Source organism: Ruditapes philippinarum, unplaced genomic scaffold, assembly GCF_026571515.1.
Source record: "Ruditapes philippinarum isolate M1 unplaced genomic scaffold, ASM2657151v2 ctg1597_1_1_1_1, whole genome shotgun sequence".
In the NCBI taxonomy this organism is placed as follows: Eukaryota; Metazoa; Mollusca; class Bivalvia; order Venerida; family Veneridae; genus Ruditapes; species Ruditapes philippinarum.
In genome coordinates, this window is record NW_026857128.1 from 80,527 (window position 1) to 105,575 (window position 25,049).

Below are 25,049 nucleotides of genomic sequence, written 5' to 3' on the forward strand. Positions count from 1 at the left end.
AACTTGGTAGACACCTATTAGAACATGTTTGATGCTAAATATCTTAGCTCTAGCTCTTTGAGTTCTTTAAAAGAAGATTTTTTAAGTTTTTACTATATGCATATAGGGAAAATCAATGACCCCCTGGGGCGGGGCCAATTTTGACCCCAGGGCTTTTATTTGAACAAACTTGGTAGACACCCATAAGAAGATGTTTCATGCTAAACATCTAAGCTCTAGCTCATTGGGCTTTTTAAAAGAAGATTTTTTTAAGTTTTTACTATACACATATAGTTAAAAACAACGACACCCCTGGGGCGGGGCCAGTTTTGACCCCAGGGCTTTTATTTGAACAAACTTTGTAGACACTTACTAGAAGATGTTTCATGCTTAATATCTAAACTCTAGCTATTTGGGTTTTTTCAAAGAAGATTTTAAGTTTTTGCTATACACATTTAAGGAAAATCAATGACCCCCGGGGCGGGGCCAATTTTGACCCCAGGGCTTTTATTTGAACAAACTTGGTAGACACCTATTAGAACATGTTTGATGCTAAATATCTTAGCTCTAGTTCTTTGAGTTCTTTAAAAGAAGATTTTTTAAGTTTTTACTATATGCATATATAAGGAAAATCAATGACCCCCTGGGGCGGGGCCAATTTTGACCCCGGGGCTTTTATTTGAACAAACTTGGTAGACACTCATTAGAACATATTTCATGCTAAATATCTTAGCTCTAGCTCTTTGGGTTCTTTTAAAGAAGAATTTTTAAGTTTTTACTATATGCATATAGGGAAAATCAATGACCCCCTGGGGCGGGGCCAATTTTGACCCCAGGGCTTTTATTTGAACAAACTTGGTAGACACTCACTAGAAGATGTTTCATGCCAAATATCTACGCTCTAGCTCTTAGGGTTTTTTAAAAGAAGATATTTAAAGTTTTTTCTTTCGGTTGCCATGGCAACCAGAGTTCTGCATGGAATTAAATTCTTTGAACAATTTTTAAAGGTGACCACCAAAGGAACATTCCTGTGAAGTTTGGATGAAATCGGCCTAGTGGTTTATGAGGAGATGTCATTTAAAGTAAAAGTTAACGGACGACGGACGAAAAGCGATCACAAAAGCTCACCCTGTCACTTTGTGACAGGTGAGCTAAAAATCATCCAGCTTTTTATAAATTTCTTTTTTAGTTATACAAATTTAGTTTAGTTTGACTGTGTTGGAAGCTATTGAAGCTATTGGCTTATTGAAACAATCTCAATTCCTTTCTTGGAACCAACCTGTACAAAGGAATGAGTGTAAAGTTTAATGCTCACAGAAACAACGACTTTCCTGTGACAGCATCGGCCACGCCACCACTTGAAAATTTCTTGTTTAAATTAATGATTGATTGAAATTATTCATACAATAATATTAAATGGACAACAGTATAAAAATACTTCATCATTTACAGATACTGTGACAACAGAACAATCTAACTACATTATTTATGCCATTTTGCTTAAATCCCCTTGCCATTTCCATTGTTTGCTTTTTAAATAAATCATTTAAACAAAAAATGTTTTAACAGCTGATCTGTGACAGTCTGTCAATTTGATATGAATGTCTGCAAAACAACAGTATTTTGCAAGGGAAGTGAAAGGTGACATATTTTAGTATCTGAGTGAAATGAAATTTCCGATGAATAGATCTATAAAATACATGAATTTTTTGTATTCTTTTAGCAAATATAAATTAACAAAATCTTTCATTTACTTTGACTTTTATCAATCATTTGATTCTTTCCCAAAATTAAACAAATGAATTATACAACATAAAGACAAGTTAAACTTTTCTATTATTTCAAACATACAGTTAAAACTGAATTTTCTGCAAGAAATACTTCATGTGGCAGTATTAATTATGATATAATATACTAAACAAATAAAATGTTGTTTATATAGAAAAGCTACAAAATATTACTTGTAACAGGAACTCACTTTATAGAACTTTTCCGAAAAAGTTATTTGTCAAAGTTAATATTAAAAAAAGAAATATTAACCAAATGATAACAGTTCATATTAATAATTTCTTACTAAATATGTTACAATCCCCCATATGCAATTTCAAATGCAGTCTGTATTAAAAATCATATGATCCTACTTTACAGCATATGTTGGCATTGCAGTGTTAACAACTGTATAAAGAATTAAAGGAATTTTATCATAAATGATTATGGTAAACAAGCCTTTTATAGACCAGCGAGAGACAGTTTGTCTTTTTATCCCAAGATCATTGCCCGTGTAAAGAACATAAATTTCTATCCTTTATTTTTAAAGTTAGTATAATTTCAATATTAAACAGCTTTACTGTGTAACTGTTTGTCTACAAATAAAATAACCATTCATACAAGCAATCTGCCTTTACTGGTACAATAAATGTGATATATACATAAGTGAGGACTTATACATGTATACGACCAATCAGAATAATAGTGACTTTCTAAATGACCTTTCAGGTGATGATAATGAGTAAATGACCATTTATCGATAAATTTTGTCAAGATGGTGACCTTGAAAATGATAATGACCTTGAAAATAATTATTATGACTTTGTATTAATAGTGACCTTGAAATGATAATGACCTTGAGAAAAGTTATTATGACCTTAAAATAACAGTGACCTTGAAAATGACCTTGATAAGATAGTGACCTTAAAATGATGGTGACCATGACTTTATTGACAATGATGAGATTCTAAATTCAGTGTATAAATCACATGACATACATTCTATGCTTAAAATTATTTACAATATCAAGTGATTCAATAAAAATATCCATACAGAAAAATACAGCATCTTCTCAAAAATCAATATGAATAAATCTGTTACACACAACAGTAGTATAGCTTCAATATAATCTGCTCCAGTACATTATAAAATATTTATAATTTTATTATTACTCATAACTTTAAATATCAAAATTGATATGTCAGGAGCTTAATAATTGACAACAAATAACACATAATAATTTACAATTGAAATTCATAAATTTTTCTGCAGATATTTAGTTTGTTTATAAAATGTTATTCACTTTAATCTTATATGTAACAAATTTATTCACATTTGTCTATTTAATAAATAAACTGTTAAGAATGCTTTATATAAAATGTACAACCAACAAAAAATTCATGATTCACAGTACAGAGAAATTACTTAATAATATAAGAGACATTTTAACATAAACAAACTTTTCAATAATAACAATAAACCTCCATTTTTGGCCCTTCAAAACAACACTATCGTGTCTGTAAAACGTAAATATAGAATTAGATACAACAACCCTGAATCCAACAAATTATTCTAAGAATGCTGTACCTCTTTCTTAATTACATGAAATAAAATCTAAACTAAACAAAACTAATTCAGAGTTTTTCACAAGTGCAACTATTTTGTTAAAAAAAACAATTCCTCAAAAAATATAGAAGTTCTTTATTTCCCAGTTACCTGTGTAATTCTTAATTATTTGTATTTTTCGTTATTGATTTTTACAGAGATCATTTAAAATCAGTTGAGTCAGGGAAATAAAAACAAAAACGAAACTGGCCAAATATGTAAACTCAAATTTGGCTTACATTATGAATACATAGCAATACAATAACTGCCTCAGTTAAAACATAAAGGAGAAAAAAAACATATGTGATGTAGATATACAGGAGAACAAAGTGTTTTCATTCATTAGATAACCGATTCATAACAACACTGACATAACTTTATCTATATACTCATTAAAATTTATGGCCAAGTTTTAATGAACCCAATATCATAAAAATTTCAAAATATTTCCCTTTTTTATTTCTGTCTTCAAGAAACATTCAAGATAAATATTTTACCAGCTTAATCTGTGTGACAGATTAGTCCTGTTTTCAGATTGGAACTTCTAGTAACTACATGTATTTTAAAGGATTTCAGTGATAAAATATTTTAAAATTTAGCAGCCAGGGGTATCAAGCCTGGTCAGATTACAGGATAGTGCTGACTGCCCTTTCTCTATATGTGTAGCATTGATCTCTGCCACAAGTACTGAACCCTTATCACACTAAATATCTTAAATGGACTTGTCCATTTTTCAATCTGGACAAAACCATTTACAATATTTAGGGAAATTTTTCAAAATATGTACTGACTGGAACATCAAACAGTGCAGTCCATGATCAGACAGCACCATTGATCTTGGTCTGCACTAGTTGCACGGGTAAAATCTGTTACTGCTAAAAAGGTTTAACATTTGAAAGAGACGAACATTTGCATTAAAATGATCGATAATATCACTAACTCCCTGCCCTTAGTTTTTATGGATTTTCAAAAAAAATTTACAACTATTTTTTTTTTAATATGGTTAAATGGCCTTTTTATTCAGTATACTTTGTTCAAAGATCATTGATCAAAAAAATATTCTAACCCATTCATTGCACAAACTGCATGTACAAAATTTGCTAATTTTAATGATTCAGAATCTGTCTAAAAAACAATGTTTGTTTGTTGTTACATGAAATATTAATTCTTATATGACATTTTCTGTAAAGAACAGTTTAATAAAAGTGTCTGTAAAGAGCAGTTCAATAACAAGATCATAAATAAGTAATATAATTCACAAAAAAGGAGAATTTACAGTAAAGTGACAGTGATAAAAAACATAATCCATTTGTTCTTAAATGGCAGCTGACAATTGCCAGGTTCAAACTGACAAGTGATTAGTCTACACAACTCTATGATATAGAATATGACATCCATTTTATAATTTAAAAAAGAAAAAAAACATTTATGAACACTTGAGCAATTGTTTTGATGTACTATGACTGTCAGAACACATATTAAAGTATGTGTTCTAAAAGTAACCATGTTTTGGAACACAGCTTTGAACATGTCATGTTTAGTGAAATATACTCCGTGGATAAAATCCTCCATGCAGGTGTGCAAGTTCTTGGCTGCAGATTTGAACAAACAAAATTATGTCAACAAAATTATTTTCATTAAGTTAATTTTTCATGCTCATTAGAAACAATTATTTTTTCTAAACCATTTAAACCATTATCATTTTGGTTAAATTTTAAGTCAAACATATCTGTACCAGCAAAGTGGATTCTTTTCAAGCTTGTGAATCACATATGTCTACTATAGTATATATCTGGATTTCAGGGCTTGACTGAAGGTCGGGCTATAATAATCAACACCACTTAAGCTAGCTAGATTGCTACCTAACAGGAATGCATGGAAAAAGCTATTAGATGTTGCAAATATACATTTCTGTTGCTACAGGAGATTTTATCCACAGAGAATGCTTCCCCCAATCAGGTTCATCCACTCAGAACAATATAAACATCTGATGATTTTTGTTTATTACTGGTCTTAAAAAAGTCTGACAAAGTTCTAAATAATCTTGCTTGATCGTAATTCAATGATTATTTTTCCCTTAAATATCAGCCTATTTCTGTAGACTAATTTCTACTGAGACCAGTCAAGCTTTAACGAGCTATCAATAAGTAATAGGGTACACCTGTATTTGTTCATCTGTTTATCTTCTTTCGGGTACCAGTCTCAGGTTTGAATATTTGAACCAGTCAAGTCCCTGTGAATATCATTTTGAACTGCAGGCAACCAGTCGCGAACATTTGAACCCTGGTACCAGTCAAATGTTCTGTTGATTAAAGTGAATTCTATAATTTATTTGTTTTATGGAACCAGTTTAAATAAAACAACACTGTTAGTTGAGGCATAACACTGGCTTACACGATGACAGATGAAATCTCCGAATTTACTGGATGTCAGTTGTGTAGAGATATCATTTCATTGTATGCATCAGCCTGAAAAAATATACAATATACATACATATAAAAACATTTCTTACATAATTACATTCATCAATTATAACTTTATTAGATATTAGTGGTGCTTTTAATTAAGAATTATTATTTCCAATGAAAAGGTTATAAATTGCTTATATAGATCATCATTACACGTGTAGATTCCACTGACACAAGCTAACACAGCATATAAAATCATATATATTCTACACAACTCCGCACCTTTAAGATGGCATATTTATTTATTATCCTTACCTATTCTCACAAGTATCACCAAGTCATTCAATTAAACATTATTAGTCAATTATTAATACATTTTGTAACTAAATCACTAAATGTTATAAATGAAAGTAACATCAGTTGGTCGTTTTTATTATTTTTTATTGTTTCAAACTGTCAAAAAAACCTAACAGAAACAAATTTTCTTATTCTTTGCGTATTAAATAATAACGGTATTTTTTTTAACTTGATACTGTGCGGCTTGCATGCACCTTAAAACAAATAAGGAAAAGCTGGGATCATTAGAGCAATGAAGGACCGTCACCAACCTTATCGCCAATCATCCAAGGTATAAGCTAAATGGGAAAGCGTAGGCAAATACAATCAAAAAGGTTTCTCAAGTTTCTTTTTTCCTGCATTTTACAATTTATTTATATCAATATAGACATGTTTAGAGTATAAGCTAAGTAACAAACCATAGGCATATACAATCAGAAAGGTCTCACCATTTTTTTAGTGCATTTTACAGTTTATTTATTTTTAAAAAGACACTTTTAGTTGAACCTTATTTATTTGTATGAAAGCTGGAAGCAAATCTGAAACACTCTCGAGTCCATCTCCTGGAACTAACCAGTACTGGTGTCATATGAGGAATAATGGTAGTTACCCAATAATGGGCTCAAACCAATTATCCATGGGTTGAGAGGCAGGTTTCATCACATGGGGGAAAAAAAGAAGAGATTTTTTACCTACTTATTGCTTATGCAATCCGACATGAAACCATTAATAAAGTAGCAGTTCTTAGTATCAAGTTCTTAGCTTTGCAAAAGATCTAGCAAATTCTTAAGCGAATGATCCAGTTAGTTCTGGAATCAATTTCCAACAAGCAAAAGGATAATAATAACAACAGGTTATTTTAAATTCTAGCCACACATGTTTTATTGGCATAATATATATATAGTACAGGATCAGTGCAACACTGTAGTAATTTAAATGAACATGTTAATGTTACAGTTAACTTTCAATGTTCTCTTGTATAAAATTAGCTTTAAGCTTTTTTTAGAAGTCAGTTTGTCACCTTTATAAGAACCAGAAAAGTTAAAGCAAAAAAATAACATTCTGATCTAAAAAAACCCTAATTTAAAACCCTTTTTAAAAAAATTTTAAAAATAAAATTTTAAAAAAAGTAAGGGTTTGGAAAAAAGGTTTTTAAAACCCTTCCCCAAAAACCTTAAAAAAATTGGCCCCACCTTTTTCAAATGTTTTCCCAACCCTTAATAAAGTTTTAATAAACCCTTATAAACTTTTATAAAATTTACCATTTTTAAATTTAAAAATTTTAAATTTTTTTTTAAATTTTTTTTTTTTGCAAGATTTTTTCCAAGTGCATTCCCCTTTTTTAAAAATATTTTTAAAAATTTTTAAACAAAAATTTTTTTAAAAAATGGAAATACAAATTTTAATATTTTAAAACCCTTTGTAAAAGGGGAATTTCACAGTTTTAATTTAATTTCAAAAAACAAAAGTTTAAAAACTTTAAATAGGAATTTTTTAAAAGGGAAAAAAAAAAAAAATTTTTGGGAAATTTTTGGGAATTTTTTTTTGCTGATTTTAAAATTTAAAAAAATTTTTCCCAAAAACCTTATTTAAGTTTAAGAAACTAGAATAAAAAAATAAAAAAAGAAAAAAAGGATTTGAAACAATGTTCATTAAATCCCCAACAAAATTTTTATTTGGGAGGAAAAAATTAAAATTTTCCCAACCCCAACACAAATATTGTTAATAAAATTTTATATTTTTTTTTTTTTTTCCCTTTTGGAAATTTAAAATTTTTTCCCAAAACCCTTTTTGGGGAGGAAAAGGTGCCTTTAATTTTTCCCAAAAACGGGCCCATAGAACCCCAAAATTCCCTTTTTTGGGGTTCCTTTAAAAACCAAAGCCCGCGAGGCAGGGGGCAAGGGGAAAAAAACAAAGGGAAAAAAAAGGGCCCGAAAAAATTTAAAAAAAATTGAAACCCATTTATTTTATTAAAAAACCCTTGATTTTCCCCAAAAGGGGAAATCATGCCTTTAAAAAAATTAAAGTTTTAAGGGTTTCCAACTAAGTGAGTTTCCAGGTTTCCCTTTTTTAAGGCCCAATTTTATGTTGTACCATTTTCTACTGGGGGGCCTTGCTTTGGCATTTTTACCCCTTAAAAAATTTGGGGATTGACAAAAAGGTATACCCATTACCCCTGTTTTTTAGGGAAAATTATTCACAAAAAAACCCCAAAAAATAAACCTTCCCAAAACATTTTTTTTTTTTTTAAAAAAAAAAAAAAGGGGCAAAAATTTTTAAAAAAAATTGTTTTTTTTTGTTTCCAACAGGTTTTATATAAATCTTTAACAGTTAGAATTTACTTATTACTTAACCACTGATTATTCAATAAATCATTTTGAGGAAATAAAACTGGAAAGCATGCAGCTTCTCTTTTACCCTTTTTTTCCAAACAAATTAATACTGCTTAATTGAGGATAGACAGCAGAAATTCTCCCACTTTTAAACTGGCTACAATGTACATATATGAAACTCCTACCAAAAATCAAGACAAATTTCCAGTTTATTTTTCTATAAAATCTAACTTAAAATAATCAACTGTATTAAAGAAATGCTATAGTTTGAACAAAAATATTGGATAATATACAAAGAACATATATGTATCTTAAAGAGATAAGATGTATGAAATAATTTTTTTAATTCTATAATACAAAACAAACACAAATTTCTACAATCATGTATCAATAATAAATAAATAGAACCATAAAAACACAAAGTGTAAATTTTACACAGCGACTAGCTTATAATTTGATAAATGCTTTTAAAAATGAGTTTGAAATACTAAAACAATAACTACAGAAAGTTGATGGTATGAAAATACAACCTTTGTTATATAACAAACACTGACTATTCATTGTGACACATTTAAAACTAATTTCGTGATTTTTTTTAAACTCGAAACAATGCAGCTCAAATTTTAAGGGTATTATAAACCATTCTTTTGGTTTGCTACTTCTGATTATGCTTGTTCTAATCGATCACTCATTGATTACCCTTGTCTAAATGGATCCCTCATTGATGACGCTTGTTCTTATAGATCACTCATTGATTATGCTTGCTTAAATCGATCTCTCGTTGATTAAGCTTGTTCTAATAGATCACTCATTGATTACCCATGTTCAAATTGATCACTCATTGATAACAATGGTTCTAATCAATCACTCATTGATTATGCTTGTTCTAATTTATCACTCATTAATTACACTTGTTCTAATTGATCACTCATTGATTACGCTTGTTCTAATAGATCACTCATTGATTACGCTTGTTCTAATAGATCACTCATTGATAACCCTTGTTCTAATTTATCACTCATTGATTACGCTTGTTCTTATATGTCACTCATTGATTACGCTTGTTCTAATTTTTCAATCATTGATTACGCTTGTTCTAATTTTTCAATCATTGATTAGGATTGTTCTAACCGATCACATGAGTATGTCAGACTCGCAAATGTTTGAGTTCACTTAATTTGCAATACCAATAAGGATTTTAAAATGATTCTTTCTACATTTAAATCTCCAAATATAAATAATATAAATAAGTATAATCTTTTTCTTTAAATATATGTAATTGAACATGTTCCTCCAACTAACATGATACATGACTGTACTTAATTCCATGTACCAGTATTTTTTTCCAAATAAGTAAATCTAAAGTATCATCAACAAATGGTCACCTAGATGTAAATCACTAAAATCTTGCATATTTATACATTATTTTGAAACTCTTCAAAAATTGATAATTATTTCTTGCATAATTGATAAATATACTGGAAAAATCATTGCATCATCACAATAAAAATAAGATGATAAAATTACATTATGTATGACTATCTAAAACATCAGAGGAGAAAAAATTCAGGTGCATTCTTTAAAGTTTTGTGAAACCTTTAATAACATACAGAATTGTGAACTTTAAGAGGTCAGTTTCAGTGTCTAAAATAAAAATCTTGTCTTAAAAAAAAAGACAATGGCTAAAAAGAGATGTAAGTTAATCTTAAAATGAAATTTTAAATGTGGTATCTAACTTTACTCTTTGTCAAAAGTAAAATAAAAACATTGATTGTTCTGCGGCAAGCCTTGGCCATATACCATTGCCATCTATTATGGGCTATCAAAACTTGAGACCAGTCTAAAATTCGAGCATCTGATTGGTTCAATTTTCCTACAATTTCGAAATTAACCAATGAAAAAGGCTGGAAGCTTAGACTGGTCACCATATTTTTGATACCATCCTTGGAACAAAAACTTACCCAGATTCATATCATAAAACGCACATAAAATCAGAGATTACTAAACCTGGACAAATAAAAACAAAACTATACATTAACACAATAGTAATTGTCATTCTAAAAAATATATATACCGTAGAAATATAGATATATTCATGCCAACAATAAACAGTGCTAAATTATCAACTTAAGTATTTTTCATTGAAAAATCTAAGAAACCTAAATGACCTGATTTTTCTAACCAATTGTTTTACAGTAAATATGCTAATTTTAAAAGTTAGATGAATAGTTATTAAAACTGACTAAAAACAATGTGAAATATATCTGAAGCAGAAAACTTGATTAAATATAAAGTTTGATGTCAATATTATATATACTCATTTAAGACAATTCCTTCATCAGTTTTAACACTTAGAAAGTAAAAAGTAAGACAACTTGTCTATATTACCAGCATACGGGTAAGTCAGTCGCCATAATTGGCATCTCTATATAATAATTGTGACATGAAATTTGTAGAGCTGTCATCGATAAAAAAAACTAATATCGTTGATCTCTTTCCAGTGATCAATCATCAAATACAAATTTGAAAAATTAATTATTCTGAATAATCAGTATTGATTATATGTCTCGAAATTATGAAAATCCACCCAAATATATGAGCCGCATCACAACAAAACCAACGTAATGCGTTTGCGACCAGCATGGATCCAGACCAGCCTGCCCAGCCGTGCAGTCTGGTCTGGATCCATGCTGGTCGCAAACACATAATGTTGGTTTTTATCATGACGCAGCTCATACGTATATAGAACCAGCTATGCTGTTGTTATGTAGTGGACATATTTCATAGCAATTATGTGAAAAACATGGGTAGAATTTAATCATGCAATGAGCATTAATAAACAAGACACATCATAATTGTATGGTCAGAACATGTATTTTACTTCTAATCATTTAAACACAGGTATGGAAGTAAATTATAGACAAATAATTATAAATATATATGTGTATCAGTGTATATGTGTATCAGTGTAATGTCAATATTTGTCATCCGATGCCAATATTTCGTCAATCTGCTTTGCACTGAATCAATGACAACTCTAGAAATTAAGTCTTTTCACTTCGGTTAGAAAAAAATTCAATCAAATTTCCCACTGTTATTGCTTACAGACAGTAAAAACTTAAAAATACTGAAAAATGCATAATTCAATGCATATGTGTACATAATATAAATATTACACAGAATATATAACAAACAAATACATACTAGCTTAACATAATTATTATAATATGTATATAATATATATATATTAATATCTTATTGCTAAATTTGGATAAACAATGAAGTGTTTTAAACAACAAGTACTCTACAAAACAATTTACAGGAATGTAATTGTATTTATTTATGCTGATTGAAAATTGATAATAAAATCATACTGATAATTATAATACAAGTTAAAAATTACTATTGGTATTCTTGTGAAGAAATAAAACCAAGCTAACATTTTGGTGGGCTCTTGGACTTCGGGACTCACAAAAAGAGGAAATGGAATCCCATCCTCAAAAAATAAAATTATCCCAGTAAATTTTCCTTTTGCGGATAAAAAAACCCATGGTGCCTTTACATCAGTTTGTATAAGAAGGAAACTTGAAGGGTCTCTTAGCATACTATTTGGAAAAAGACCAATGGCCTCCCTATTTTGCTACTGACCGAGAAAAAACAAAGCCAACACTGCAGTTGTTGGAGAAAGTGTACTAAAATTTACTCATCAAAATCATGATATCTTTATGTAATATTCTGGGTCTACCTTAACTGAAACTTGATCCATCAAAAATATATTACACAAAATATCTTAAAATTCTTTGTTACAAATTAAAGGTAAACACTTCAAAATTTTAAGCCTTTCGAGCACCTATGTTGAGAAGTACTAGGGTATAATATCTGGAAGTTTTCCGCTGTGAAAGTTTTGCTGGGTAAGTTTATTAATGGAGGTATGGTATCAACAAGATCTATATTCAATTTCTTAAATTAATATTTCAAGGTTTGAAAAACATTAACATTATCATAGATTAGAATGTCAAAAAAAATATAATAAATAAAGTTTTCAATATTTAAACAGTCAAGTACCATATTCAACAAGAGGTGCTATGTTTTCAAGGCACAGTGACTAACTTAGTACCGACAATTTTTCTCTTTAGACTTGCATGCCTAGGGTTCAACATGAACACTATCTCAACCTTTATTAAATAAACATGTGACCATGTTTTGCTGAACTTTATATATAATATTAATACAATGCGTATTGACTGGTCCGTGTAAACACATTTCAAACACAGAAAAATATAATTAGACCAATAATATAAAGTGTACTAAATGATAGTAGAAAACAACTTCAATCTCTGAATACTAGAGAGTATAATAACAGAGCCTGTACCACCAGTTTAGAGCCTTGCCAACCTACATGTCCATTCAGTCTGACCAGACTTCATACTGACTTGTTATTTTTTACATTTTAAAATCAAAGCCCCAATATTATCACAGGATAGTTCCTAATTCCTGGCAGATTCATTGAACAAGTTCTGTAGAGGCAATATAGATTACAAGTAGTAGGTAAATGACACTGTGTATAACCAATGTTGTAGGATATACAAATTTTAAATGAAAATATTATTATTATTATAAGTGTACACATGAAAAAATGATGTAACAGTCTTTAAATCATTAAACAGTAGCGTTCACATGAAAAATGTGTAAATAAACAAATGAGACTTTTCTTGCTTGACTAAATTCTGATAATAAACCTTGCAAAAAACCTTTTTTTAATTTATAAGGATTCTAGAAAATATGAGATAGCAACGCCATTCCAATGAATAATTCATTTAAAAAAAATAATTTCCATATGAAAAGAGGGTTGTTTGGTTCTATCTAGCTATGGGAAGATTGTAAAACATGTCAAATTCTCTCCAGTTTAAAATGATGTTTTCTGTCAGCTGCGCTTCCAACTTCTTTTGCTTTTGAACAACTTAATACTGTACTGTGTTTGAACTGTGTTTACACATATTCTGTATACATTAAGTAGATCCAATTTTAATGAGTGACTTATCCTGACTGACCAGTGTTGCGTATATATATACTGATCAGCATAGATCACTGATTTCAAAGAAAAATAAATAATCACACAGGTCCTATTTACAATTATACAAGTTAATTCTGTACAGTAACACACAGTAACATTTATTTTTTATGATCAAACACAACTTAAAAATAATAAATACAAGCCTAAGCAAATCTTCAATTCTAGATGCAAAACAAAAACAAAACAAATGTAAATCAACCAAACATACATGAATACTTTTGAAATAAAATTTTGTCAAAGTTCAAAAGAAAACAAATTGTGAAGAAACCATAAAGAGAGTAAAACAGATAAAAGAAATAAAAAAGCTGTCTTTGAACAAAAAATCTCAAGATTTAAATTCTAGTGATCTGAATCTCATGACAAAAGGGGAGATAAATTCAAGATGACCTCAAAGAGAGAAAAGGGGGAGATAATTCAAGATGACTGTGGCAGAATTTTGTATATTTTTGAACACAATTTTTGTATTTCGGTAAACAACATTATGAATCTGAATGAGATTTCCCTCATGTAAATATATACATGTAAATGAGACAGTTTAACTATACAACTACAATAAGGTTAAAAGATGCTTGCAAGACATGGTTCAATACTTACACTAGGTACAATTATGAGAATATTAAAGTCATTTAACTATGAACTCCGACCCTCTGGTGCAGTTACTTTGAACTTTAACCTTCAGACACAATTTGAGATTACTATCACATGAACTTTGACCTTCAGACAAAATTTGAGAACTATACAGTCAATAATACAATGGTACATGCTTTCTGGCTCTTATTGTAAGACTTTTCAATAATTCTAACATTGGCAGTCAATTACCCAGATACTGTCAATCTATTTTAACATTTAATATTACAATTACTATAACTTACCAAGAAAAAGTCCTGATTAAACTTTTAAATGTTTCAGTCTTTAACTTCTTCATCATTCAAATAGCAACACAAGAATTAACATTTTCTGTATCATATCATCTTCAGAACAGAAATTTTTTTCTAAGACAGATAATATTACAAAATTTCTGGGTATTTTTTATTATTATTTTCATTATTATTAATATTATTATTGACATTTGCTTAATCTGGAAAACTTGAGATTCTACTTAATTCATGTGACTTTAAACTGTAAAATATTCAACCAATGAAATCCCATATCTCTAGTCAAATAACATTCTTATTTCCAGATACTGGACATTCTAAGATTAAGGAGTCAAAATGAACCTTACAGCAGCCCTGAATGTTTTACCAACCATAGACAAACTTGATCCAATTAAAAACTCAACAATTGTGCACATTGAAAAGTTGGAAGTATGTGTTCCATAATTGGCATTAAATATCAAGCTCATAACCTTTTATAGAATGGACTAAATAATCAAACAAGGTCAAGATGGTTACATGTGTAAAACCACAAATCCCACCCACACTTGTGATGAGTAAAACACCACTTCTTTAAAAATATAAGAAATTAGGTCAAGATGAATAAACAGTGACCCCTCTGACAACACAACTTGGAGTAAAATTAAGACCAAACATTATTTGACAATAACAAACATTTGAAGTTTACCTCCGTTAAAATGATTTCAATCCATTTAGTTAAGACAATACAGATCTTGATAAAGTTTGAATAAAATAAATAAATGAATTTGAACAGATTTTTTTTGTAGCAAATTTGAACAATATTGTTTGAACATAAACAGCTTTGAACTTTAGGTTAAGAAACCAAGAAATATGCTTAAAAGTTTGATTTGGTGCAATGCAATGTCTTAAAAAAAATTAAATATAAATTTTACAGTCTTGACCTTTGACCTTATCACCATAACATTAATCTCAGATTTTAAAGTACAATGTAACTATCTTTTAAGACATACTATCAATGAAAATCAATTAACAAAGAATACACACATACGTTTATAAATACTTTAAACATTTTGTATCATACCTACAAATTTAAACTCTTTTCATAAATTATGGTACTATCTTCACTCATGTATGCCGTTAAGTTCAAAGTTCATAATGTTAAGTTTTCAACTTTACAAAAAAGTTGAACATTAATGGTATAGATGAAACATTTATGAGAAGAATGGTACGATAATTTTGAAAAAATAATGATGTATGAGAAAGGGGAAAGGGGAGACAACTATCATTGTGACATGTAATAATCTGGATGTTCGCCGTCCTTTTCAAATCGTTTAGCTTCCTCCTGCATAGATTCTTTTATCTTTAAAATGGCCGCACTCTCTCCCCCTTCCTGTAAAAATTAAGACAACAATATTCATAAACGTACAATTTGTACGTCTTTACTTTAAAAAAAAAACTATGTCATGTGCGTTTCACAATCATTAGCAGCACTTACTGTTGCAGAAAATAACAAATTTTTAAGAATATAACTTTTTGAAAGGAGAATGTAAATAACATGTTTAAATTTCGAAGAAAAAAAATCACTTCATTTCTTTCTTTTAAAAATTAAAATAAATATGGGGCTACCAAAACAAATTTTCATGCTTTGCAAAAAAAAATAATGGAAAAAAAAAGCCAATCAAATTAATAGATCATAAAAAAAAACCTTATGAAATAATTTTGTTGCACACTAAAAATTCATTCAAAGCACTATGCATGTATGTAAAACGCACTATAACTGAAATAACAAGTCAAAGAAGGGGTTGAACATGCTTGTCAAAGGTCAAGTTTTCTACGCATATACATAATGGCTTTCAATAAAATGAGCCGCCTCATGACAAAACCAACACAGTGCGTTTGCGACCAGCATGGATCCAGACCAGCCTGCGCATCCGCGCAGTCTGATCAGGATCCTTGCTGTTCGCTATCAGTTTCTCTACTTGTAATAGAGTTGGTCAGCGAACAGCATGGATGGATGCGCAGGCTGGTCTGGATCCATGCTGGTCGCAAACGCACTATGTTGGTTTTGTTGTGACGCGGCTCAAATGAAAATCAAAATCATAAATCACCACATGAGCCAAAAAACGCACACCTGAACAACTAGATAATAAAACTGCGTAAAAATAATTGCGGCACTAGTTCTTTTATGGTACAACATTGCATCGCATACAAATAAACTTTGATTTGGTGCTACCTCATCTATGGCAACTATACAATTACAACATTGCTGTTCCTTTCATACTTTAAACATTTATAACACCAGCCTTGATTGGACAAAATCTTAAGCAATTTAGTGACATAATAAATTACTTTAAGCTTTGGAGTGTTTCTTTATCGCCAGCTTTTAACGAAAAAAAAAATCCATAATTTTGTTGGGAAAAACAGTAGAGAACGGAACTAATAAATAAATGGGCTTAAATATGGGTCATCAAAATTTGCGGCTAAAGAAATTAGAAGGCTACAAACATGAAAAAGCCATGCAATACAAGTAATATACTTTCAGAAAATATTTAACATGTCACAAAAAATAATAAAAAAAGTTCATACAAAGCAGTTATTAACAGCTTACAAACTTTTCTTTTTCTTTCATCAAATAAATAAAAAAAATCAGAAATTTTTTCTCAAACATGTTTAAATTTGATGTTTTTTTTATAAAGCTTCATTTGTATTTTTTTTTAAACTGCAAACTGAATGAAAAAGTGAGAAATAACTTTTTTACATTTGTTAAACTTCCTCTTGACTTTTTTGTTGTCACTGTTTTCCATACGATTGCCTCGAGCAAGGTCTCGTCTTTTTATAAAACTTTCTTTTTTTTCGCCGCTCTCATGCAAATCTTCTTCTGTACTAATGAAGTCTTTATTATTTTATCCTCTTCTAGCCATGAAGTTGTCCTCGGATGTTTTCAGTGTATTAAAAGTCGCTGCGAAAAACTAACCGTAACGTATTATCTTGTCAATTTTTGCTCTTTCCATTCACTGATTGTATGATTTGTGGCAAAATGCAGATGCAATTTTATGCAAGCATACATATATATATATTTGTAAAGTATTTTCAGCATGAAAAACTGACTCCAATTCAATGAAAAGTATTTGCAAGAAATATTCATAACCTTACCGCAGGTGTATATTTATATCACATATCTTATTTTCTAATTGTATTACATTTCAGAAAACCCTATACAGTTTTTCTTAAATATTTACCCTATGTTCCGTATGATTTCATGACTATGTCATTTTTTTCATCAATTTCTTTCAATTTTTCAAACATTATGTAACTCTCTTTTTTTTTATGTGGCAAATTCCTGACATTTCCTCAACAGTGCTAATTGCACAATTTGATTTAAACCAACGAAAGACTACGACTTCATTTCATTCAACACACTTTACTACTGAACTACAATTACATGTTGAGTAATATTTCTACTTTTTCAAGGACTATAATACTATCTTAAGATTCAGCTTTAAATGAGCAGCGTCACGACAAAACCAACATAATGGGTTTGCGACCAGCATGGATCCAGACCAGCCTGCGCATCGCACAGTCTGATCAGGATCCATGCTGTTTGCTATCATTTTCTCTACTTGTTATAGGGTTTGTAAGCGAACAGCATGGATCTTGATCAGACTGCGCGGATGCGCAGGCTGGTCTGGATCCATGCTGGACGCAAACGCATTATGTTGGTTTTGTCGTGACGCGGCTCAAATTGTTAAAACAATGGATAAAACGATTTTACGAAATATTGTTTAATCACTAATAAAACATTTTCTTAAAGTATCTTTATGACAATAAAACACATAAGTGAACATGTTTCAAAGTTAAATAAAACATCAACCTTTTATCTTGTAAATATATAGGACTTCTTTCAATAAGCATCAATTAAAGTAAGCTTGCAAAATGTAATTTGATAAGAAACTGTACAGTTCAGAAAGTTTATTTCTAAGGAATATTTCCCTGACATTCAACAGAACAGATGTGGTAGATACATTAGCATTGGCAGGGCTTCCAAGTTGCTCATTTGTAATGTAATATACAGATTGCAAAAAGGCAAAAAATAGTTAGATTGAAAAAATTTGGAAGAGTTATGTGCAAATTGTAAAGGAAGATAGAAGAGAGAGGGTTAAAGCTGTAATTTTCACTAACGCACCAAGAAAGGCAGTAAATTTGTATTACAATTCTTATATATTAGTCCCACCACGTGTATGTAAGTAAAACATTAATTATCAGAGATGCTAGATTGTTTAAAAATACTAGCGGTACCTAGTTATGTGGTCAAATTTATAAAACATATTAACAATTTACTTATTTATAGTGTGTATGTTATTGTTAGGACTTTAACCTTGCCGGTTTTGCTTTTATAAAAGTAGCATCTCTGATATGGAATTGAAAAAAATCAAAATTGTAAAAAAAATAATATAAAAACAAATCACAACCCATTTTATCATATAAACCACACAAACTTTGTTTACTTTTCCCACATTTAGTTATTTTTTTATTTACCATTGTTAATTTTCTAAGTTAAGCCAGCAATAAGTCATTGCCGTCCATTTCCAAGTCTACGTTATTTGAAGACTGGATATATAGGATCTACGAAATGAAAGATATGAGTAATGTTAGATAATACAACAAAAAACCTTATAAAAACTTCTCGTTTTTACTTTTTACATTAACTTCTGTTATCTCCAAAAATATCTATGGTTTCTTATCCTTATCAAATTAAATATATCTTACAAAACTTATCAGGTGTGTATATTTGGCCCATGTGGCTTTTTATTAATCTCTATATTACTATTTTTATTTTTTAAAGGTATTTAAATAAGTATGTTTCAATCTACAAGAAATGCATGCAAAGACCAAATATCTATACATGGAATTGCAATGCAAGAAAAACTTAAAAACCTTCAACTTGAACAATCAAAACAGAAATTTCTTTTGTTACTTAATCCTAAGTAATGAATATTACTATTTAATCATAAAATTTTCAAGTCACTCTGGGCCAAAGTAATGTTTTAAAACTGCTATAATGGCTAGACTAGTCTTGGGTAATTATTTCCCGCATAAGGCAAATATCTACTTAAGCTTTTCAAACAGAGCTTGAGACAAAATTTAGTAATGGAGTTAGTAAGAACAACATCAAGTACTCACATTATCTGGATAGCCACCTAAATTTGGATAGCCACCCATATCTGGCCCTGGCCCGTTTCCATTTTGTGGTATATCGTCTCGAGGAGTACCTGGACCATTTGCCGGAGAATTTTTCATACCATCCATATCACCTGTAGAAGTAAACCAAAGATTAATAGTTACCACCCTAAATATCTTAAATGGACTCATCCATCTCTCAATCTGGACAAAACCATTTATCATTTATAGGGAAAATTTAGAAAAATATATGAAACTGAATAGTTAACAGTGCAGATCATGATCAAACAGCATGGATGTGCCAGCTGATCTTGGTCTGCATTGAACCCATGTGTAGCCACTATTGTTGCTAGCAGGCTAAGACTTAAAGATAAGTAAAGCTGAAAATACAGTTAGCTCAATAGCGTTGGGCTGTGAATTGGACTATCCAAGTTCAATTCCCGGACAGCGTAGGTCACCTTTGTTGCAATTGCTCATGAAATCCTTTCTACAGTCATTCGCACTGTACCTCTGCACTGGCAGAAATAATCAGTTCCTTGCAAAAGTGAAAGCAGCTAGTACTGGTAAACTGCTTCACAACCTTCCCAGGATTGATGCGGTGGCTGAATTGTATACTCTCGTAAATTTATTGCGGCTTACTGTTGTGAATCAAAGTGAAAACTACAAACACTATAAAGTGTTGGGCTGAAAATACTATCAATGTTAATTTGCTATTAATCAACCTACCTTCAAGAAAATTAGGCAGATTCCTTTTATTTGAAATTTCAGGTCGAGCTATTAGAAAAGATTTTTACTAGAAAGGTAACATGAAAGTTTTCAATTTAATCAAATTCAACAATTTAATTTTATGATAAGCAAACTACTATTTATTCAACTGGAGTATACTTTATGTGTTATTTTTTCTTACAACATGTCTGCTAAGATTTCAGTAAATAGTGTAAGTTACCTAACCATTTGGTAAGATTTTGATGAATTACTCTTCTGATGCCAAACATGATTTATCAAACAAAATATAAATACATCAGTTCATTTAAACATAAATATCTGTAAAAAAAAAATATAATCATGCTTTGTAATACATTCTCTAAGCCTATGAAGTTTAATATAGATCACTGAACCTATAATGTAATGACATGATAATGTAAAAGAGAAACAAGATATCATCATACCATTCATTACTGGAGGCATACCATCTGGCCCCATGCCCATTCCACCTTCACCACCCCCTGGACCCATACCCGGAAACTGAAAAATACATGAATAAAAATAAATATTTACCATTTCACTCTTTATTTATATACAAACATCTTGTCAGTTATAGACATTTCAAGAAATTACATTTCAGTTCTATCCACTTGACAATTTGTCAAAACATGATAATCATTTCATGTGAGAAAACATCAAGCATACTATTGTTTGTAAAATAAACAAAAGAAATTCTATGTCAGCTTGTCAATGACCTGAGCAAATATACAAAATTCAAATCTGCTTATCACCCCATATGAGAGTGGTGTAAGGAAACTTACCCCAGGTGGCATCCCAGGTATTGAGCCCTGGCCTGGTTTCATCATACCATACATTCCATCACCTGAGCTTGTTGAATCTGAAATATTGTAACAAATAACATAAATCTTGTCAAGAATTACTGCAAAAAGCTATCCTGTAAATATACCAGTGTTATTTTAAATTTTTTAAATAGTTTGGAATAATGACTGGACTATACCACCAGTGTCGAGCCCCGCCATGGTAAACATCTGTGCAGGCTGATCATGCTCTATACTGAAAGCTGTTTAAATTTAGCGGTTTAACAACAAAACCCCTTGAATGACAAATGGAGAGTTCTGAATTTAAAGAAGGGCTGGTACATTACAAAATATTAGCAGGTCTCATGTATAAAAGTTAGCATTTATTCTTCAGTAGTTTGTTCCGAATTTTACCAAATATTCTGTTTTGCTAAGTCATTAAAATAATGTTACTTATTGTGTAAAATTATAAGAGTAGAACAAGCAAAATTGTGCTTTTCTTCACTGTTCAAATGTATCCCACAATAGCTTTAGCACTGTGTTGGTGGCTACAGTGGGGATATTTATCATTTCATCATATGTTAATTGTAATGATTGTAAAAGTTTTAAAATGCCTTCATCTTATCTTAAATTTAAAGAAAAAAGTTTAATTTCAACTTTTAAAGGCACATCAAACCTTAAAAAAGTATTTATCTTTCTGAAGTGAAATTCATGAATTAAGAATTCTTTAAGTGCTTTTCACCTGAAATAAATAGCTTCAAATGTAAACTGAAGTGGTAATTTGACTTCCATACAAAATACTAAATCCTTATAACTGTACATATTGCAAAATATGCAAATGAAGCAAAGGATGAGTAACATATTGAAAAGTGTAACACGACATCAAAAATAAAAACTTTTGAATAATGGAAATGTTACCATTTTTTTTAGACTTCATAGCATTTAAAAATCTCCAAGCTTTTGAAGCAAATGTAAGGGAAGCAACTCTACTTATCTTGATTCAAAGCAGCTCAAATGATACAAGTTGCACTTTAAATTCTTTAATTAATGTTTTTATTAATAGTAAAAATACAACTCATACACTATAGTTTAGGGAGCATCAGATGGTTCTCAAGTTTAATGCGTGCAAATAGAAATGTTTATAAACAGCATTATCAATTATATCCATTATTATCGAATTACAGTGACTGAAATAATTACAACACAGCCAATGTATAAATCATTATAAGATTTTCAAAATGTAATATATCTGTCAAAATAATTATATTTTACACAAATTTTGAACTCTGTATTTTTTCTGTGTTTATACTTTGACTGCACAAATCAGTTACAAAGAATAATCCATCAGATTACCTCCCTTACGATAAACATTTAAAAATCAAAACACAATACACACGATTACATCCCTTTACAAGGGCTGTAAAAAAACAAAAAACAAAAACACACTAAACATCTAGCTACATGGACAACATTGAGAGAAACAAGCAATAAAAAGTTTGAAGCTTACATGTACCTTGAGGACTAGGCATAATAGGGGTACCTGGGGGACCCTGGGCAATCTGAAAATATATAAAACATTCCAAATAAACTGGGCAATCTGAAAATATATAAACAATTCAAATTAACTGTTTCACTAAGGAATTTCCAAACTTGGTCACCCTCTAACCATAAAGTTAGCCAAAGTTGTTAGTATCCTATTTAACATTGTGTTGCATCAAAATTTATAAGTTATTTAAATATGTATATGCTTGCAGAATCAAGTGGTCTATAAATGATCTGTTACTGGTTTATTTATGTGATTTCCCTGGATGTATCAGTTATTAATCGAGAAAACAAATGCTTGGAATACATTGCCCTACTTCTGACGTAGAAAGCTTGATAAGAGTATTACAGCTTTTTAACATTTACATGACATTAGAAAAATAATTTAAACAGATTTACTAAGAAAATATCTCAACATCAATTAATTTCTTTTTAAAAGAAAAAAAAACTATGTTTGTATTCATTTTTTAATTTGGTAACAGCTTTTTTATAACCAATGTAAGTTTGCAAAAAACCTTGATTCATAATATTGATTTTATACAATTTTTACAGTTGATTTTTTTTTATTGGAAGCACATGTTGAATACATAATTTAACACACACCAATGATAGTAGATAATTCTCATGTTTTGTCATCGTGTGAAGGGGCTGATACATATCATTCATTTATCTTTATAATACTGCACATTTTGTTAACAACACAAATTTTTAAAATTATATCTAAATTCTAATTTGCAGTAATTTTGTTTTCAATTCAAACCTAATTCTTAGATGGCAAGTACAAAATTATGACTTCTGTCATAGATTTTTAACAGATTTATGGTTGAATATAAATGGTTGTTTGCCATATAACCTTACATAAGCCTACAATCAATTATGCTGGGCCGAATAAGCTGCAAAAAATCTTATATAACCAATATGAAAATTTAGAGAAGTTTAATACTGTAACCTCTCAAAATATTTCATATAGCAGAACAAACATAAAATTTCAAATCTATCAAAAAAACTGTACATGTAGACTGTTTTTGTCTTCTTTTTCTCTTCATTTTAGAACAGCTTTCCATGAAACACTGATTTTGATCTGGATATTTACCATCCCCTTATTAAAACCACTACAACTACTAATAATTACATGTTCAAATTTCATAGCAAGACATGTCCATTACTGTAGACTTAAGATTAATTCATGATTTATTCAGGGTTTTTATTATTAATAGATTGGCTATCCATATAATCTGCTGAAATCATTGGTTGAAATGCTGTTAAAATTGGTTGTATTTTCAGCATGTAGATTAAAATAACCCCCTTGACCAAATTGGTTGTTTTGTTGGCACATCTGTTAGCTTTGATAAAAATATTTGTTTCATTTTACGCCTTTTCCCAACAGTATTTCAGTCATATAGGCGGGTAGTTTCCTAACCATCTTTCCTGGAGAGTTACACCAGTACTAGACTACCTTCCTCCGTGCTAACTACCAAAGCATCTCCCGGGGATCGAACCCACGCCAGAGAGGTGACTGGAGTAGAAGTCATCGACTCTAACCCTTCAACCACGGAGGCGGTTGATAAAAATGAAAACCCTGTTATTGTATAAAAGTAAGATAATAAAGTAACTTACTGATGATGATGAGGATGATGAGGGTGGCCATCTACTTCCTCCCCCAGGTCTGTAAATAATAAAACAATATTATATATATAGATATAACATGACAATCTCAACGTCTATCAGGATAAAGTAAGTCTTGTAAGTAAAGATGCAAAAAGACAAACTTGCAAGTATTGGTATATGGTATGTTATGGTAACTGTTCAGTTACAGGGCATTTTTTTTCCAGAAAAATACAGTCCAAATCTCCTATAACATTCTGTGGGCTAAAGACACCACTGATACATATTTTCTACCACTAGCACCATGTAAGTCAGCATATTCTAAACAGTCAAGATGTACATGATACATATAGATTTGAAAAGCAATAAAACTATTCACTATACGTTTAGTAATCTTGAAACTTACTCCTTTTTCATTCAGAAAATGTTTATATATCAGATTAGATGCCAAAATTTTTAAAAACTATAACTGCAAAAGCACATAGCAATCGTAATACAAATGAAGATTTGATATGGGATCTGACAAAAGAAATTTCTAACCATAATTGGGAATCACATAGAATTACCCATTCCCTACAGCCCAGTTACATTAAGATCCAATTAAGACAAGTGAATTATAATTCAATTATCATATTTCCATGATGAAAAAATAATTTATTAGGAAATATATCTTGGTTTAGTGTGGCTGGATATACCACAGTGCAATGTGGTTACACGGGGCAGTTATAAATTCACAAAGGCCATATGATGAATGGTTATAATCAACTGAACCATCTATCTTGCAATATTATAAAACAAAAGAGACTTGAAATCATTATTTATATCGGTTCAAACAAATAAATGCA

The 25,049-nt window shown here is 30.1% G+C and overlaps 1 protein-coding gene across 6 annotated transcripts in view; it reads right to left on the reverse strand.

Annotated features, from left to right (window-relative positions):
* Positions 1-1,523: 1,523 nt before the first annotated feature.
* The window catches only part of LOC132748856 (single-stranded DNA-binding protein 3-like), a gene marked incomplete at its 5' end in the record, with an annotated part of 40,043 nt that continues 16,517 nt past the window's right edge, over positions 1,524-25,049 (reverse strand). For 2 of the 6 annotated variants that reach the window (XM_060738512.1, XM_060738509.1), the window contains 6 exon segments: positions 9,473-15,746; positions 19,538-19,668; positions 20,704-20,779; positions 21,061-21,137; positions 22,565-22,616; positions 24,217-24,265. In XM_060738512.1, coding sequence (XP_060594495.1) covers positions 15,639-15,746; positions 19,538-19,668; positions 20,704-20,779; positions 21,061-21,137; positions 22,565-22,616; positions 24,217-24,265 — 493 coding nt within the window. 6 annotated transcript variants of the gene reach the window in all.